We start from the raw sequence: 13,435 nt of genomic DNA on the forward strand, positions 1-13,435 counted from the left end.
ACTTAAATATGATATGACTATGAAATTAACTTAAATATGATTAGACTGTAGTTTACTACAGTATCTGTAAAATTACTGGGACCATTGCTGGCAAGTGAGCTGCTTCACATACGCCTAAAATAACATTGCGGGACTGTGGTTGGATGCTGTATGACAAGCTGAGGGTGAAGATATCAGTCCCACTCAGACCTCTACACCGGGGTTCTCCAACCCTGTTCCTAGAGAGCTTCCGTCCTGTAGGTTTTCACTCCGACCGTAATTTCACTTCAACCCTAGCTAACCCGATTCAGCTCATCAACCAGCTAATTATAACAAAGATTAGGGTTGGAGCGAAAACCTACAGGACAGTAGCTCTCCAGAAACAGGGTTGAAGAGCCATGTGCTACACTATACATGCTTGGTTTGTTACATAAACTGAAATTAGGTGAACTATTGGAATTTTAGCAACCAGGAAATGGCAGAGCGATTACAGCATAGTGCACCTTTAAATAAAAAATATTATTTTCATGTTGTGATTCAAAATATTTTAATGTGCAACCTAATCCAGTGATTGTCATGCATGTTGGGTTGACAATTAGGCTATTGTTGTTATACAGTGGATCCTCCATTAAAAGTTGCATCATTCTGCGACACACCTTGCGTGCTGCTGCAGCATTCTGTGGCACGTTATTTAATTGTCAGACATTTGTTCTGTTACTGCAAGTTATTGCTAGTTTTACCACCAGAGGGCATCTTTGAGAAGCATTTGATACTATTCCGTATTAGGCATTATCAGAGAATTTAAAACCTTTTTTTGTAATAACATAGTATATGGGATTGATTTTAAGAAATGTGGCTTAATTAATTTGATTCATATTATGGTGTTTGTAGTCAGAGAAAAACAAAAAACGAAACCCTCGGGGTTTCCGTTAGGATTGAATGGAAAATATGGCGCTGTACAACGTGACGGTCTGGAATAGGCTACAGGATTGGAGGATTCTAAATGGTTTGCCTTCATTAGGCAACTTTGTTCCAATATTTCTGTAAATCAGTGATATTTATTCCAATAGTAATTCGTTATGGATCCATAACTAAATCAACATCTGCATTTTGAAAGAGTATTTTTTTATTTTATTATACCTTATTATTTTATTAACGAAATGTGTTTATTTATTTATTAGGCTACTGTGCACAATACATACCGTAGTAAACATGGGAAAGTGCCTAATTCCTTACATAAGGGAGAGCAGGCCATGTCTGTACTACAGAATGCAGGGCACGCGGTGCTGAAATAGACGTCCACAGCGGGAAGGCTATGTATTCTGTGCCCATTTGTGGTATCTCTCTTCGTTTACACGTCCTTGAAATAGCAGAACAGCATAATGGTCCGGGTGGCACTTGCTGTGCCTGGTGAGCAGTTGGTCAAGTTCTGCTGTCAGAAGAGGAATGGAAATGTCAGGGTGAACCGAAGACCTGACGAACCCGCCACGTATGTTGACTCTGCCTGTCGGAGGTGGAGTTCCAGAGCTCACAGGTGTGCCTGGCATGGATTGTGACTCCATCTCGTTCCTCGCCCTTTTCAACGCGTGAGTGAGTCAATGATTCCAATGATTCGTCTGACAAACAAAGAACTTTGCGTCCTGCAGGCCCTGGCATGGATCAAAGCTGGCGAGACATTCAATAACGTCATCTTCACAGACAAATCAACCGTGGCCCTTGAGCAATTTGCTCAAAATTGCTACACAAAAAAGGAAGAAGATCAAGAATATTTACGAAAGCATAAAGATGACGATGAAGAAATGCTGGTTTGAGTTAGAAATGTAACACTTTAGAGTATTTAAGCATCGAATACATTGCAAGTTGAGGGATTTTCACAACAGTAGCCGGGTTATAAAAAGTATATTGTCCTGCTAATCGGAAACATTTGCGTAATGGGCTACACCTGCTACAGTTGTGATGTCTTCACTATTATTCTACAATGTAGACAATAGTAAAAATAAAGAAAAATCCTGGAATGAGTAGGTGTGTCCAAACTTTTGACTGGTACATGCTTAATGCATTTGATTAATATTATGATGTTTCTATTCCATGTTTCTGTTCCATGTTAGGATGGAACGGGATATATGGCGCAGTACAACGTGACGGTCGGCAGTACAGTACTGGGCTATTTAGCGAAAGAATCCCTGTGTCGTGTGGACGAGAGACCGGGGTTCAAATCCCCGACGGGGAGGAAGGAGTACGCTTGTCTCTGAGTCCCCATGCTTGTCTCAGAGCAGTGCAAAACGGTGCTAAAATAGTTGTAGGCTTTTCCTTCTAACTTCAATTGATAAAGTATTTTTAGCCACAATCGGCCCCAACCCCAATTATTACATTTGGGCACAGTCGATAGCATGCTGGACTTCGGGCTAGAATGTTGAGGGTTCAAAGCCTGCTCCCTGGTTGTTTCATTACAATTATTATGCCGGTCTCCGAGCAAATAGCCTGGATTGTTACTCCCATCTCATTCCTCGCTCTCTTCCACATATCATTCAGCAAGCTTGTGGGCGTGCTGGCAGGATGTACTGTTTTTATTCTGTATATATGAATTACAAATCAGCCTTTACTTAAATCATGTTTCTAGTCTATTGCATAGTTACAATGTGTTATCATTGATGTCCCAGGAGCAGGAGTGGTAAACACTGTTGAAGTGTATAATTGTAATATATACATGCAGACACAGCATCATTCAAATAATGGAGTTTGATACACCTGGTATTGGATATGACTGGAAATAAACTTGCTAAATAGTGATTTTCATAAATTAATTTTATGACAAAAATTGGTCTCATCATTAACAAACATATTCCTCTCAATTGTAAATGTTTTGCTTGATTCGTTATGACGTTATAACTACTTACATTTGTTTCCTCCGTAATGTTTTGTCAGCCATCTTTGCTGAAGAAAGTCACGAGGGATGGGGGGCTCGCGTCAAATTCGTTATTGGAACTACTCGATATGATTGGTCATATAAAAACCTTGGGACCCAAATGCATAATGAGTGCTCTAACTCCCCCTTGTGGTGGTCTGGAGCAATGAAGCCGTGACGCTGGGTACCTCTAAGTCCCGCGGTGTAAGCTCACAACTTTTAAAGGAGGAACCACTGTATATTACTATTAAAATAGGGCTTTAGAATGCCACCCTAGTCATAGTGTTCTCTCTGCTACCGCACGGCAAGCGGTACCGGAGCGCCAAGTCTAGGTCCAAAAGGCTTCTTAAAAGCTTCTACCCCCAAGTCATAAGACTCCTGAACAGATAATCAAAGGGCTACCCAGACCCCTCTTTTACGCTGCTGCTACTCTCTGTTTATTATCTATGCATAGTCACTTTACCTCTACCTACATGTACATATTACCTCAATTACCTCGACTAACCGGTGCCCCAGCACATTGACTCTGTACCGGTACCCCCTGTATATAGCCTCACTATTGTTATTTTACTGCTGCTGTTTAATTATTTGTTACTTTTATTTTAAAAAGTAGGGCTATCGTCTGTATACCACCCCTTACCTGTCACAACACAACTGATTGGCTCAAAAGTATTAAGAAGGAAAGAAATTCCACAAATGTACTTTTAACAAAGCACACCTGTTAATTGAAATGCATTCCAGGTGACTACCTCAGGAAGCTGGTTGAGAGAATGCCAATAGTGTGCAAAGCTGTCATCAAGGCAAAGGGTGGCTACTCTGAAGAATCTAAAATCTAAAATATATTTTGATTTGTTTAACACTTTTTTGGTTACCACATGATTCCATATGTGTTATTTCATACAATGTAGAAAATAGTAAAAATAAAGAAAAACACTTGAATGAGTAAATGTGTCCAAACTTTTGACTAGTACTGTATATTCATATATAGTATACATTTTGTATATCTGTGTCCATATTGTCCATGAGTTTCTAGTAGATAGACCATATGGTTCAACAGGAAATAGACTAATGAATGAACAAAGCAATTAATCAACAATAGCATTATTTTCAATTACTTCTGCAACTCGTCCAACTATTTACTTTTTTCACAACTGCTACCAGTCTGACGCCAAAACATTGACAACAAATACATATTGACGCAGCCACTCTGTCCCCATTGCCCCCGGCCCTGACTGGCTGGATAGTTTGTCTCCATTGCCCCCGGCTCTGACTGGCTGGATAGTCTGTAGTCTGTCCCCATTGCCCCCGGCCCTGACTGGCTGGATAGTCTGTAGTCTGTCCCCATTGCCCCTGGCCCTGACTGGCTGGATAGTCTGTAGTCTGTCCCCATTGCCCCTGGCCCTGACTGGCTGGATAGTCTGTAGTCTGTCCCCATTGTCCCTGGCCCTGACTGGCTGGATAGTCTGTAGTCTGTCCCCATTGTCCCTGGCTGGATAGTCTGTAGTCTGTCCCCATTGCCCCTGGCCCTGACTGGCTGGAAAGTCTGTAGTCTGTCCCCATTGTCCCTGGCCCTGACTGGCTGGATAGTCTGTAGTCTGTCCCCATTGCCCCTGGCCCTGACTGGCTGGATAGTCTGTAGTCTGTCCCCATTGTCCCTGGCTGGATAGTCTGTAGTCTGTCCCCATTGCCCCTGGCCCTGACTGGCTGGATAGTCTGTAGTCTGTCCCCATTGCCCCTGGCCCTGACTGGCTGGATAGTCTGTAGTCTGTCCCCATTGCCCCTGGCCCTGACTGGCTGGATAGTCTGTAGTCTGTCCCCATTGCCCCTGGCTGGATACAAACAGAGCAGGCTTTTCTTCTTCCTAATAAAAGGCCATAATGGCAGCCATTGTCTCACACCTGGCTTTGTGTTTCTAACCCTGGACTATACTCTACACTGTGCACAGGACTCAGGTTCACCTGCCTGCCTGCGTGACTGGGTGGCTGTTCTCTCCCTCTCTCCGGCCATGTGAGAGGGGAGGGAGGAAACAGCTCAGCCACAGAGCCCAGCCACAGAGGATGGCAGGATGCTCATTTGCATCCAAGTACAGAGTCCAAGAGATGTTGGCAGAGAGAGAGAGAGACAGACAAGAGAGAGAGGCAGAGAGGACACCACAAAGCTTCCCTTTCGTCCAGTGTTCGACCCAGCGGTGCTGTGGTGTGGAGATGCAGTAGGGTTAGTCAGTGTAGTGTTGACTCTGTAAAGTCTGAACAAACACAACTTCCTGGATGGCTCTGTAGTCCAGGAGTGTTCAGGACAGGTAGCGTTAGGTAGTGCTGTCCTGACTGGGCAAACACCTGTCGAAGCCTGGAGCTTGCAGGACTATACCATTACCATGCTGACTGGCTGACTGCTCCACTGTAGGCTAAATGGTGTGCAGCAGTCAGCCTAACTGTCAGTCTGCCTACTGGACTATAGGCTACCACACACTGACTGGCTGACTGGCTGACTGACTGGCTGACTGACTGGCTGACTGGCTGGCTGACAGCCTGGCTGACAGGCTGGCTGACTGGCTGGCTGACAGCCTGGCTGACAGGCTGGCTGACAGGCTGGCTGACTGACTGGCTGACTGGCTGGCTGACAGGCTGGCTGACTGACTGGCTGACTGACTGACAGGCTGACTGGCTGACTGACTGGCTGGCTGACTGACTGGCTGACTGGCTGGCTGACTGGCTGGCTGACTGACAGGCTGTCTGACTGACTGGCTGGCTGACTGACAGGCTGACTGACAGGCTGACTGACTGACTGACAGGCTGGCTGACTGACTGGCTGACTGCTCCACGGTATGGAGGGAGTGCCACTGTAGGACCTTGTCAGCCTACCTACAGCTGTGGGAAGACAAGACTGCGGAGGAGTTGCATAACTTCAGACTTTGGACACAGCAGTTCTCTGGGAGGGTGGACTTGAGGGGAAAGGGAGGGAAATGAAGGAGGAGGCGTGAGAATTTCCTGAGGACAGGAGTCAGCACAGGTTATTGTTGCTGTAGTTAACAGTGAGTAAAAGATTACAGGTATATGTTAGGTTGAGCGATCATATCCCACCAGTCCATGTGGATCAACTGATTGACTGGTTGCAGACAGATAGATGAATCCACCTGAAACGAACCAAGATGGACTCCAGTCTGGATCTGAAGCCCAGTTGACATGCTCTAGTCATGTGTCCCTCTCTCAGCGGTGATGTAAGACAGCCATTTTCAAGTCTGTTTGGTCCTAACTGATCGTGATCCTTTCTGAGCTTTGGACTAGCTGATTAGCTGAGACCGTTCTAAGGAGAAAGGAGGAACTACTTTGGATGTATTAAATGACTTGACTCTGGCTATTCTGAGGAGAAACTACTTTTCCCATGGCCACTAGGGCTTGACTCTGGCTATTCTGAAGAGAAACTACTTTTCCCAGGAGCACCAGGGCTTGACCCTGGCTATTCTGAAGAGAAACTACTTTTCCCAGGAGCACTAGGGCTTAACTCTGGCTGTATGTCACCAAAGGATGGATGAGATCCCAGACATCAGTAGTGACTCAGACAGGTGTGTGACTGTTTATACCTAACAACAGATATGTGACTGGTCTCTGTTTATACCTAACAACAGATATGTGACTGGTCTCTGTTTATACCTAACAACAGATATGTGACTGGTCTCTGTCATCTCTCCATACCTCAAATAGGGGGTGCTTATATTTGTCCTGTTTCACTGCAAGTGGGTAACCTGTACGGGTGTGAAATGGAAATGTTTTGTTTTGCATATCCCAACTCCCCCCTGAGTCACGCTCAGAGAGCGGGGTCATGGCCAGGGATCAGCCATTATTGATGGCGACCCTTGAGAAATGAAGGTTAAGTGCCTTGCTCAAGGGCAGATCGACATATTTTTCACCTTGTCGACTCAGGGATTTGAAATAGCGACCTTTCGGTTACTGCCCCAATGCTCTTAACCGCTAGGCTACCTACCGACCCTAACAACAGATACGCTACATGACAGTAGTCATCGTTTAGTTCTGTGTACTGCAGAGGAAGAAAGGCTATATGCTCACTCTCTCTTTCTCTCACTCTCTTTCCCTCCCCCCTCCCTCCCTCCCTCCCTCCCTCTTAACTGTGTGCTCCTAATGTTGGGTCAAGAGGTCGACTGTGAAGCCCATCCCACAGACAAGGGTCTCATTTACAATGGTGCCCTGAATACAAACATTTTCATAATCAAGAAAATAAATAAAATAAAATAAAACACAAATAACAAAAAAACTACAAGGTACAATTACAATACTACAATGTAAACCAATAAACCATTACAGTCAATAGAAACAACCACAATCCTCAGTGAATTAATTTAACACCAGAGTCCTAAACTGCCCTAGCGGCAGCAGGGAATCAAGATGCAAGGAATTTCGCAGGTTATTCGAACAATGGGGGGCACTAAAACTAAAGGAGGATTTACCTAAATTGGTCGAGAACAGAGGGACCTCGAGTTAACCGACCCTGAGAGCTAACCGACCCTGAGAGCTAACCGACCCTGAGAGCTAACCGACCCTGAGAGCTAACCGACCCTGAGAGTTAACCGACCCTGAGAGCTAACCGACCCTGAGAGTTAACCGACCCTGAGAGTTAACCGACCCTGAGAGCTAGCTAACCAACCCTAAGAGTTAACCGACCCTGAGAGCTAACCGACCCTGAGAGCTAACCGACCCTGAGAGCTAACTGACCCTGAGAGCTAACCGACCCTGAGAGTTAACCAACCCTGAGAGCTAACCGACCCTGAGAGTTAACCGACCCTGAGAGCTAACCAACCCTGAGAGTTAACCAACCCTGAGAGCTAACCAACCCTGAGAGGTCATTCTTTTATACTTTAGCAACAAGGTTCAGTAAGTTGGAAGCTTGTGTAGTAGAGCTTTTTAAACAGAAAGGTGATTTACGGGACTTCAATGAGGACTAGCCAACCTTTTGATAAAGGATGCAATGGAGAGTATTAAAACTGTCACCTGTGATAAAGTGAAGGGCGCTATGGTAGACGGCATCCAAAAGTTTAAGAGTGATGGCTGCTGCAATCTGGTCAATGGTGTTACCATAGCCATGAACTGGCTGGAAATATGCAGTCCATTTGAAACAAAGTTGACTTTACAATCTGCTTTCTGCTATTTAGGGAGAGGCAAGATCTATTTAAAAAAAAAAAAAAAAGAAGCCCACTTTAAATCTTAACTTTTTAACAAGCTCATCCGTATGTTTTTTTTAAACATTACATCTTTGTCAATCTAAACGGCCAGATATTTATAGGCGGGAACCTGATCAATGGGAGACCCATCCAGTGAATAAATATGTAGTCCATCTGAAACGTTCTTACGAGAATTAGAGAACAACATGTATTTAGTCTTTCCCACATTAAGTACAATGTTTAAACCAACCAGGGTTTTCTGTAAGGCAACAATATCAGATTGCAGCTCTAACATATCCAACAGTTGGGGAAATGGCATACATAACAGAATCGTTTGCATACAGATTAATTTAACATGTTTTAACAGATAGACCAATATTATTTATATAAATAGTAAAGAGAACAGGTCCTAATACGGACCCCTGAGGTACACCTTTTATAATATCCAGGAAACTGGCCTTAACACCATCAGAAATCACACATTGTGTCCTGTCTGACAGATCATTCTCAAACTACTTGCAAAAAAAGCCTGATCCAGGCCTATTTCAGTCAACAGTGTCGAAGAACTTTTGAAAGGCAGCACAATGACTTTTATGATCTAAGCAATTGAACACATCAAGTTAAACAAGCGTAGCAGCTGAAATGGTGCTTAGTCTCTTTCCAGATCGTAGGGATAACACCAATTGTCAAGTAAAAAATATAGGTCAATAGTTCTGCAATAAGTGGGGCAGAGAGCTGCAGTAAGAAGGGATTAAGTGAATCAACTTTTTAACATCAATCTTTAGCACTTAGTACGTCATAGACATCAAGTGGTTGAAATGAAAATAAAGTATGTGTATTTTAGTGCATTATTCTCTACAATCTGTTTTGAGGTGACTAAAGGACTCCCTCTAGTGGAATGAGAGGTATTTTCAGAGACTATCCTTTCAAACAGATGACCAGCTGAAGTAAAATGGTTATTAAATGGTTATTATTTTGTCTAGTATGGGACCAGAGGCTATTAAATCCTGCTGGAGTTTTGTTTCAAAGATTTGATCACTTTCCAGAAATTGGCTGGATTACCACCACTCTCCGATACACAATTCAAGAAATATGTTGATTTTGTTTTTCTAACCGGAGACATCTATTTCTCAAATGTTTGATGGACAGCCAATCAGATGTAGAGTCAGTCAGTCTAGCCTTAGCCCAAGATGCATTTCTTTCCTGTAATTTCTCAGACAATTCATGCGTGAACCAAGGATTAGATCTGTATTTTACCCTTAGCCTTTTGTGAGTCGCATGTTTATCTGCAACAGAGTTAAACAGAGAAATAAAACAATTAAGGGCCTGATTCGTGTCCGTGCTGCTAGCTAAGCTAGGTCATTCTCCAGTCTGTGCACAGGGGCTACGTTGCCTCCAGACAGAAACTACCCATTGGGCAAAAACACATAATTTCCCCCCCAACATACTATGTAATGACGTTGAATCAACGTGGAAAACTGATTGGATTTGAAAAAAGTAATCAACGTAAGGGAATTACATATTTTTTCACAAAATATTTTACCTAAATCCAATGATGTGAATTTTTTTGTTGATTTCACATTAGTTCACAACTCAACCAAATGTAAACCAAATCTAGACGCTGAAATGAAGTCTGTGCCCAGTGGGTAGAGAGCAGAGAGAGCTAACTGCTGACTCCCTCCAGTCCAATGTGACGTTCAGGAATGCTGTAAATATTTAACAATGAGAGCAGAGAGAGCTAACTGCTGACTCCCTCCAGTCCAATGTGACATTCAGGAATGTTGTAAATATTTATCAATGCCTTGTAGGACTGCTGCTGAGGTACCAAATGTCTCCGCCTATCACCGATCATTATTTCTCCTTATGCTTACACAAAGGATACCCCAAAACACACAGTGAGTGCCATCTAACCATGGCGGGCGGCCTAGCAGTTAGAGAGGTGAGCCAGCAATTTAGAGGGTTGCCAGTTTGAATCCCAGGTCCGGTAGGAAGTGAGCTGGCAACCGAAGGGTTCAAATCCTAGATGCCATTGCCTGCCGTTGTGCCCTTGAGCAATGCACTTAACCCATCTCAACAATAGCTCCCTGGGCGCCCAGTGTGGCAGCACCCCGCACCTCTCCAAAAACCTGTAGACATTAGAGGAGGCTGGTGGAAGGCGCTATAGGAGGACAGGCTCATTGTAATGGCTGGATTGGAATTAACGGAGTCCAACATGGTTTCCTTATGTTTGTTGTGGAGCAGCTGTAGGAGAATGATCATCTAGTTTACCACACTACACGTGGATTGGATGACTTTGGGAATTTCAGTAAGCAACAATTTGATGCCTTCAACATCATTAGCCTACTTTATTCCAATATGTGTGTCATTCAGTGATATTTATTCCCACAGTAATTCATTATGGATCCATCCAGTAGTGGTTAGAAAACAGTGCATGTGGTGGGCTATGATGGGATGATGGGTGAAGTGACATGCCTCGCAAAGTTTACAGCTGCCAGGAGGATAGTAGTAACGGGCGCTGCCTAGAAACATCAAGAGCTGTAAGAGCATAGTGCGTACCAAGACCGCTTCAGCATTACGGTTCATTTTCATAATAAGCCGTAGGCAGAACTTTACCATCGTTAGGCAGAAATACAGTGCCTTGCGAAAGTATTCGGCCCCCTTGAACTTTTCGACCTTTTGCCACATTTCAGGCTTCAAACATAAAGATATAAAACTGTAATTTTTTGTGAAGAATCAACAACAAGTGGGACACAATTATGAAGTGGAACGAAATTTATTGTATATTTAAAACTTTTTTAACAAATAAAAAACTGAAAAATTGGCCGTGCAAAATTATTCAGCCCCTTTACTTTCAGTGCAGCAAACTCTCTCCAGAAGTTCAGTGAGGATCTCTGAATGATCCAATGTTGACCTAAATGACTAATGATGATAAATAGAATCCACCTGTGTGTAATCAAGTCTCCGTATAAATGCACCTGCTCTGTGATAGTCTCAGAGGTCCGTTTAAAGCGCAGAGAGCATCATGAAGAACAAGGAACACACCAGGCAGGTCCGAGATACTGTTGTGGAGAAGTTTAAAGCCGGATTTGGATACAAAAAGATTTCCCAAGCTTTAAACATCCCAAGGAGCACTGTGCAAGCGATAATATTGAAATGGAAGGAGTATCAGACCACTGCAAATCTACGAAGACCCGGCCGTCCCTCTAAACTTTCAGCTCATACAAGGAGAAGACTGATCAGAGATGCAGCCAAGAGGCCCATGATCACTCTGGATGAACTGCAGAGATCTACAGCTGAGGTGGGAGACTCTGTCCATAGGACAACAATCAGTCGTATACTGCACAAATCTTGCCTTTATGGAAGAGTGGCAAGAAGAAAGCCATTTCTTAAAGATATCCATAAAAAGTGTCATTTAAAGTTTGCCACTAGCCACCTGGGAGACACACCAAACATGTGGAAGAAGGTGCTCTGGTCAGATGAAACCAAAATCGAACTTTTTGGCAACAATGCAAAACGTTATGTTTGGCATAAAAGCAACACAGCTCATCACCCTGAACACACCATCCCCACTGTCAAACATGGTGGTGGCAGCATCATGGTTTGGGCCTGCTTTTCTTCAGCAGGGACAGGGAAGATGGTTAAAATTGATGGGAAGATGGATGGAGCCAAATACAGGACCATTCTGGAAGAAAACCTGATGGAGTCTGCAAAAGACCTGAGACTGGGATGGAGATTTGTCTTCCAACAAGACAATGATCCAAAACATAAAGCAAAATCTACAATGGAATGGTTCACAAATAAACATATCCAGGTGTTAGAATGGCCAAGTCAAAGTCCAGACCTGAATTCAATCGAGAATCTGTGGAAAGAACTGAAAACTGCTGTTCACAAACGCTCTCCATCCAACCTCACTGAGCTCGAGCTGTTTTGCAAGGAGGAATGGGCAAAAATTTCAGTCTCTCGATGTGCAAAACTGATAGAGACATACCCCAAGCGACTTACAGCTGTAATCGCAGCAAAAGGTGACACTACAAAGCATTAACTTAAAGGGGCTGAATAATTTAGCACGCCCAATTTTTCAGTTTTTTATTTGTTAAAAAAGTTTGAAATATCCAATAAATTTCGTTCCACTTCATGATTGTGTCCCACTTGTTGTTGATTCTTCACAAAAAAATTACAGTTTTATATCTTTATGTTTGAAGCCTGAAATGTGGCAAAAGGTCGAAAAGTTCAAGGGGGCTGAATACTTTCGCAAGGCACTGTAAAGGTTTTGGCTTTGATACCGGCAAAACCTTTCAGATATATAGAAAAGGCGGCCATTTGTTTCTTGTCGTGGTAAAGTTGGCGGTATGGTAAAGTTGGCAGCATGGTAAAGTTGGTGGAAAACGTGTCAGTATAAAAGGTATATATACAGGGGGCGCTTACTTTCACTGGGGATGGGGAACATATCCCTCCCACATTCTGAAATTGCATTTTTGTCCGAACCCAGTTTTATAATTTGGAATGTGATACAAAACAGGGCAACGGTGTGCTTTAGGACCATGCGGACACCTCCGAGCGGTCGGGTAGGCTGTTTGGAGTGTTTATCCGACTGGATAAAAAACATAGTGTGTATATATATACTGCTCAAAAAAATAAAGGGAACACTTAAACAACACATCCTAGATCTGAATGAAAGAAATAATCTTATTAAATACTTTTTTCTTTACATAGTTGAATGTGCTGAAAACAAAATCACACAAAAATAATCAATGGAAATCCAATTTATCAACCCATGGAGGTCTGGATTTGGAGTCACACTCAAAATTAAAGTGGAAACCACACTACAGGCTGATCCAACTTTGATGTAATGTCCTTAAAACAAGTCAAAATGACGCTCAGTAGTGTGTGTGACCTCCACGTGCCTGTATGACCTCCCTATAACGCCTGGGCATGCTCCTGATGAGGTGGCGGATGGTCTCCTGAGGGATCTCCTCCCAGACCTGGACTAAAGCATCCACCAACTCCTGGACAGTCTGTGGTGCAACGTGGCGTTGGTGGATGGAGTGAGACATGATGTCCCAGATGTGCTCAATTTGATTCAGGTCTGGGGAACGGGCGGGCCAGTCCATAGCATCAATGCCTTCCTCTTGCAGGAACTGCTGACACACTCCAGCCACATGAGGTCTAGCATTGTCTTGCATTAGGAGGAACCCAGGGCCAACCGAACCAGCATATGGTCTCACAAGGGGTCTGAGGATCTCATCTCAGTACCTAATGGCAGTCAGGCTACCGCTGGCGACCACATGGAGGGCTGTGCGGCCCCCCAAAGAAATGCCACCCCACACCATGACTGACCCACCGCCAAACCGGTCATGCTGGAGGATGTTGCAGGCAGC

At 43.8% G+C, this 13,435-nt stretch overlaps 1 protein-coding gene across 2 annotated transcripts in view; it reads left to right on the forward strand.

The window, feature by feature from the left end:
• shroom3 (shroom family member 3) overlaps positions 1 to 13,435 on the forward strand; it is a 209,404-nt gene that overhangs the window by 96,861 nt on the left and 99,108 nt on the right. The window contains exon 1 of one of the 2 annotated variants that reach the window (XM_045692630.1): positions 5,682 to 6,446. The exons of the other annotated variant lie outside the window; for it this stretch is intronic. Coding sequence (XP_045548586.1) covers positions 6,409 to 6,446 — 38 coding nt within the window. The 5' untranslated portion in view covers positions 5,682 to 6,408. Of the gene's footprint in view, positions 1 to 5,681; positions 6,447 to 13,435 lie in introns of those variants that run through there. 2 annotated transcript variants of the gene reach the window in all.

This window comes from Salmo salar, chromosome ssa13 (assembly GCF_905237065.1).
Source record: "Salmo salar chromosome ssa13, Ssal_v3.1, whole genome shotgun sequence".
Lineage (NCBI taxonomy): Eukaryota > Metazoa > Chordata > Actinopteri > Salmoniformes > Salmonidae > Salmo > Salmo salar.